At 33.8% G+C, this 7,137-nt stretch overlaps 1 protein-coding gene across 1 annotated transcript in view; it reads right to left on the bottom strand.

Moving 5' to 3' along the window:
* The window catches only part of LOC107286066 (copine-4), a gene marked incomplete at its 5' end in the record, with an annotated part of 9,648 nt that extends 5,181 nt beyond the window's left edge, over positions 1-4,467 (bottom strand). Inside the window, 3 exons of the mRNA XM_015814361.1 lie at positions 508-641; positions 1,854-1,905; positions 4,413-4,467. Coding sequence (XP_015669847.1) covers positions 508-641; positions 1,854-1,905; positions 4,413-4,467 — 241 coding nt within the window. The remainder of the gene's footprint in view (positions 1-507; positions 642-1,853; positions 1,906-4,412) is intronic.
* Positions 4,468-7,137: the final 2,670 nt, after the last annotated feature.

Here is a 7,137-nt window from a genome sequence, read left to right as displayed (position 1 = left end):
CAGTACTGCATTCTAATCAGTGCTTTTATATCATCAATAATTTACAATAATATCATCAGTACCTCTTTTATATGATACAGAAAGCTAGGATATAGTTAGGGCTGGCATAACATGCACATCACCATTATGCATTTGATTGTAGTTAAACATAGCTAACTTAACTATAATTTGTACTCATGAATAGGTAAGCAGATATTTTATAACTAGTTCCAAATTTAGCTAACAATACCTTAAAAACGTGTTTCGTTTTTTTTATACATTTTTGGAAATGGTTTCTCTTATGACCATTTTCAACAATGAAAACCATCACAAGTAAAAAACACAGAATGAATCCCAATTGAAAGAGTGAGGGAAATTATCTGCTTTTTATGTTTGTACTGTCCAGAGGCTGAGGGTTAAAGTATGTCAAAGAGGATTAAAATATATCAATATGTATCTACACTGATATTTTCTGCTCTCAGAAGGAATGATTTCATAAAATAGTTTGTTGTCTTCGATGATCCTTACCGATGCCTCCTTCGTGTTTGTTTCTTCTGATGCTGATTTAGCCACCTTTTGGATGATGGGAGCAATGTTGGTTGGTCCATAAAGCTGAAGCTTTGGGAGACAATTCTGATATGCTTCCACAACCCCTTGAATCCCTTGTAAAATGACAAGATGAAGAAAAAATTGGGATGAAGGCAAGGACTGAGCAAATTCCTTGGGAAGGAGGACATGACCTCAAGTTTTCCTCCAAGTGAAGTTGTTTTAATCAATTCATGCAATCTTATTTGTGAAAGTGATCAGCTAGACAGCCTGTTTAATCTTCCCAGCCATGATTCTGAAATAGTTGAAAGAAAGCGACTCTCCCCACTGACCTGACCTCATTTATATGACATGTAATATATAATTCATGAACTAGCTCTCTTCCTTGCCATCAGTATTTAACTGTGCATTTTATAGATATTAACTAGCCCAAATATTAAAAGCCTTTGCAAATATGATTATTTTACATGCCATAGAAGCTTTTTATAATAATGCGAACATCAGAAAAATGTTATAATTTTAGAAATTTATAGTGATTAATTATTAGATAGAAATTACCTGGTACATTTTGTTCTCTCTCACTGTCCTTAGTAATTTTGGACTAAGCCATTATATGGTCTTTTTAAAGATCTGCATTTTATCAAGAAATTTGAAAATGAAATATTGGAATAAGATCTATATCTTGAATAAGAAATATTTGTCATGGTTCATTGCTGCTGCTGCTGCTGCTATTGACATAATTCTTTTCAAAGAGAGCTATGTATAAAATCATCTTTTTTAGAAAAGCGATCTAATAAAGCAATCAATTATAAAACAAATTCCCATAAACTAAATAATTAAACTGTGGGTCAACAACAAATTAAAACAAGAGTTTAGCAACAAACTTGTTCTAAGGTCAACAAGTCTATAAACTATTGAATTTCTATTCTCATTTAATATGTAATCCTTTCTGGATTCTCTGAATGATTCACATTTAAGAATATGAAAATAATACCTATACAGGAATTTGTCTTAATAGTGAGTCCAACTATTGAAGGTCCAATCACCTTCAGTTCTGCAGGGAGATATCGTTCCCAGCTATACCTGAAGTGCTGCACATTGATCCTGGTTAGTTCTGTGTGAACTGTGTTACAATTAACACTTCTCATAACACCCTTTCACTGAATATGAGCTCTAAGAAGGCAAGCATACAAAGGATACTGAATATAAGACCAATACTGCTCAGATACATAGATTGAAATAAGCAGTTTGGGGTTAACAATTAAGGAAAAGTACAGTAAACACCTGAGCTGCATTACATTGTTTGCTGTGGAAAAAAAGCTGGTTACCTGCACATTCTGGATTATCTTCATTAAAGTTGATTGCAAAATCATGAGATACCTGTGGACAAAGCCACCCCCCACCCAAGAATTAGATTCATTTTTGCTCTAAAAATAATTCTTGTTTCCTATTGGCAAGTGGAGAATTCAAATTAGTTTCCTTTTAGAGATGAAATAATAAAGGCTTTTCAAAGTTGCAGGTTTTGTGTGGTGCATTAGGGAAGACTATTTACACAATTCAAGTCAAGAGTATTCTCTAAAGTAGAAGAAACAAGAGTGGGAAAACATTCAGTCAATTCATATCCAAATGTGAACTTACCTAATTTTGCATTTTCCAACCATTATATGAATCAAAATTTAGTTACATTCAAATTTGCAGTTCTTCAAATTCTGCACTACAGTTTCTAATAATAATAATATTAAAGCATGTAAATTAGAGAAAAATATTTTGGTATATATTGCAAAAAGCTACATACACCCATGAAAATAATGTACAAGCACTTTATTGGGGAAACTAGCTGAAAAATGTTTATAATACCAAAGAAAGCATTTTGCTAAAAACTTGAATTAATGTTTATAAAACCATCCTGAAAATTGCTATAAACCTTACTGCCAAATTTTTCAGTAACTGCAAACAATAATCGTCAAAACTAATATCTTTAGATTGAATTAACCTATCCATTAAATTCAATCTAGGAAAAGCTGCTGCTGCTGATTTAGTAAAGTGAAGGAGAAGCACTATAGTGTTCAATGATGCCTTCTATTTTACATCCTTTCTGAAAACAGGTTGGTATTTACCTTATTGACATTTGGAAAATTGATTGAAACAGAATTTTTCTGAAGGGCATAATTAGGCAGGCCATTTTTATTTCTTGCTGTTCTAGGTGATTTTAAACTGTTTTTACATATGAAACTTTTTTTTACATAGGATATGATACATACATTTATCATGCTAACCACAGGAAATCTTTGGTGATTATGTAGCAATGAATGAATCGATATATAAATACATGTTTTCTTTTAATTTAGGTCAAACATAAGCTATATTAACTAATATACTAAATATTAGTATAATATTTATACTCCAGAAAGTAGAATGCTCTTCTACACATTCATTAAAGGAATGCATCTTTCTTATCTAATGTTATATAGATTAGTGGTGTGCAGGCCCCTGGGGGGCCACGATGTTGTCATCAGGAGGTCCACAAAGGCTTGAAGAATTGAGTTAAGTCTTGGGGATCCATGGCCATGATCCATGACCACAAAAGGTATTAAAAGGGGCTGAGATATGTAATTTAAATACTTTAATGCAGAGGTATATAATGTGATAGATTAGTTTATATTATCATATAGCTAAGACATGCTCTTTGATGAAGGGAATCATGAAGCCATTAAGAAAAGAGCAGGTAGAAAAGCACATGTTAAAGTGTTAGAAAAAGATTCACATTGATTCCCCTATATTGAATAAAGAGGAAGGAAGGAAAGATATGGAAAGTTCTATTACTATAGCTTGCTTATTTATTTATTTATTTATTTATTTATTTATTTATTTATTTATTTATTTATTTATTTATTTATTTATTTATTTATTTATTTATTTATTTATTTATTTATTTATTTATTTATTTATTTATTTATTTATTTATTTATTTATTTATTTATTGCATTTATATCCCGCCCTTCTCCTTACGGACTCAATATCTCAATAAAATAAAGTTTTAGTCTTCACGTGGAGTCATGCTTCTAATCTGGCCTATTTTGTATGGCTAACTGTTTATGAGGTCTCTAATCTGTATTTAATTCACAAGATTCTTTTCAATTAAAAATTAATAGAAGGTGACATATTGCAAAGCAACACCTTTCTGCAATCTGACTTCTGGGCTGACAGAAAAATAAAATAAAAATGATGCATGATTGGAATTCATTGAGATATTATACAAGAACTTTGGGAGTCCTGAGTGGGTGGCTGGAACAACACATATATCATCCTTCTCCCAAATATACTCAGTTATCCACACACCTTTTCTTTTCATTGAAGCCATTTATATCCACTTGTCCCAAAGATTGTCTGCATGAGGTCCTGTTAATTTTACTCAATATGGCCTCCATTTTTCTTTTCATCCCTACTACTTGGAACTCATTCACAAAACATGGTCATCTTTGTTCAGAGACCTTGACAAAACAAAATTCTTCTCAAAGATTATTTTAATTCCAGTCCTTTAAAGCTCTGATAACCATCCAAAATATCAACTGTACTATATGCTAAAACTAAAACTGGTCACAACAGGAAGAGAAATTGAATAGTATGGGAAACTTTCTCAGGTGGTAATATTATGTGGAAAGCCTTAAAGGCCTTAAAATTATCTTCATTGGTTTGGAATTCAGAATTATGCATAACATGATGCTACTTGAGCTGAAAGCCCCCAAGCTGTAAATCATGCAGATGAATCTAAAATTGCCTCTCCTCTGTATTCCTTCCTGCCATTCACACCATTGCTTCCCTCTCCTTAACTTATACATTATGCTAGAGACATCAAGAAAATGAGGAAGATTCACCTGTTCACCTACTTTATAGTCCGGAGGTATCCTGGCTCCAAACCCATACACTGGGAACATTTTATCACTGAAATTAAGATAGACAAAGATTGTTGATCTTTGTTATACTGGTCTCATTTCATTTTTCTCCCTACACTAAATTCACAAATAAATTACAAGGCAAAAAAAAGTTATAAAAGAGAAAGGACCCACTACATATCATTACGTTGATTTGGCTTATCTCAGCTTGCAAATATAATTTTTTCTATATGAGATAGCTCGATTTTTGCCTCTCTGATAACTAGGAAACTATTATGGCAGTTAAGTCTATTCCTTTTTTAAAAAAATCAAATAGGCCTTGGAGCTGAACCTGACTTCTGCTGACGGCACCTAGGTTTCTTAGAAGTGTTATGGAAGTAATTGGCTGTTGCTTTCTTGGGTTTTTCTTTACTTCCCACTTCATTTAGCAGTCCTAGAATTCCCAGTAAATTCCAAAACTAACTGGGGTTTTTCATGTCAGTTAACTAGATGTCATCTAATAATGTACCCTTTAAGTTAAGCTATTTGTCTAAAGTATTTGAAGGCAGAAATCTTTGACCTGTTAGCTTGCATTTAATGATATGATTCTGCTGAAAACTGATTAATTTGCAATTTACTTTGAATGTTTTTAACTTCAAAGTATGTGTTAAATTGTAGTCATAACATTTTTAATAAAATAAGTTTGTACAACTGCTTCTCTTCACCATTTAGCAGCATCAAAATATTTTGTATTTTAGCAGCATTTATAGCAATATAAATGTATAAATATATACATTTATATTGCTGTATACTGTACATATACATGTATACAGCAATGTACATGCTATTCTGTTGTGTATTGATGGTAAGTCTTGGGAATCTGTGCTAACATCTTATAATTAGCCTTTATATCTATAATGATACCCATACCCACATCTACCTCTATCTCAGACATGTCAAACTCGTGACATCATGTGATGTCGCGCAACGTATCAGGACAATTTTGCTATTGCCGGCAATGGGGTGGGTGCAACTTCCACGTGACGTGTCTGGCCCGTGGGCTGGCAGTTTGACACCCCTGCTATTTATATCAAAAAGTGAACAGGCAATTAATTTTATGCAAATTATCCTATTGTTGCCACCTCTTGAATAAATGCTGATTTTAAAATATTTCAATGCTATAAGAAGCTCTTAACACCTGGCTTTCCCCTCAGGAATTGGAAGGGGATGGGGGGGGGTATTGTGCCCATCTTGATTATTTTGGTTGTCTTATATACAATATGTTTTAGGATTTTTGTTTGTTTGTTTCTTGGGCTTTTTTATTTTAATTTTTTGAAGTTATTGTCATATTAGTTTTTATCTTGCATGCTGCTCTGAGTTGCATGTGATTAGGCAGTTATATAAATTGATTGATAGATTAAATAAATAAACATATGTCAAGTACAGAGGTTGATTGCTTAATTTTACATAATTTGTATGTCTCTAGAAGCCCTACAAACCTAGAGTAAGATGACATAATTGCTGCATGATAAGATTATTTTAAAAGAAATATTGCTCTTTAAAAAAAAGAAATTAAAATATATGGACCTACTTTAATCACTGCTCCGTCAGTTTTGTCCTTAAAAAATAAAACAAATTGCTGCTTAATGCCTTGGGGAAGCTGAACTTGCTGACTAGCAGGAAATGTGTGCTTATAATTGAGCATTAAGTATGTGAAAATAGAAAACACAAATGTGCTACCTACAAAGGGAATAATTAATGAACACGGGGAATATACTTGTGCCCTAACATTAACTTCTAAAAGGTATTTCCTAATGAATTAACCAACAAATACTATACCCATAAATTTATCTGATTAACAGTAAGACAAGTACTGCTGACACAGGAATGCCTGCCTCCCCTATTTATTAAATGAGTCTCAAATGTGCAAGCTAATCACAAAATACATTATCAACACATTTTTACCCATGAATATAAAGCAAGGAATAAATGAGGGATTTAGAATAAGAAACAGTGTAGTTGTAGTCCCATAAAATGGTAAGCTAGGATTCAACATCTGCATCTACTTGTCATTTATGAACACAGACAGCCTGAGTGCCCTTAGCTATATTAAGATTGTCCATGTTCTGTGATAAATTAAAATATATACTTTACATGTCAGCATCTAAAATGTTTATGAATATCCAGCAATTTCACAGCAGATAAGGAAATTGGGAAAAATTTGTTAGAAGGCCAATAATCTGTTAATAGCAATAGCACTAGCACTTAGACATATACCGCTTCACATTGCTTTACAGCTCTCTCTAAGCAATTTACAGAGTCAGCATACTGCCCCCAACAATCTGGGTCCTCATTTTACTGATTTCGGAAGGATGGAAGGCTGAGTCAGCCTTAAGCCAGTGAGAATCAAACTGCTGAACTGCGGTAGCCGACAGTCAGCAGAAGTAGCCTGCAGTACTGCATTCTAACCACTGCACCATTACAGCTCATAATACAAGTTTGTTGTTTGCATTTTGGCCCTACTGATCTAAAGCAGTGGTTCTCAACCTGTGGGTCGGGACCCCATTTGGGGTCGATCGACCATTTCATGGGGGTCGCCAAGCAAGGCTGTCCGCCATTTTTTTCCGCCTTTTCCGGCGGGTGCCTAACCTCCCTTGGGCTGGACCAGCTGGTGGTTGGCCTACTCCGTCTCTGCCGCTTGCCAGCTACGCCTTGGCCAGCGCAGGGGGCGGAACCACGC

The sequence above is a fragment of the Protobothrops mucrosquamatus genome, unplaced genomic scaffold (genome assembly GCF_001527695.2).
Source record: "Protobothrops mucrosquamatus isolate PMUCROS unplaced genomic scaffold, P.Mucros_1.0 scaffold243, whole genome shotgun sequence".
Classification (NCBI taxonomy): Eukaryota; Metazoa; Chordata; class Lepidosauria; order Squamata; family Viperidae; genus Protobothrops; species Protobothrops mucrosquamatus.
This window is presented reverse-complemented; position numbering and strand designations above follow the sequence as displayed.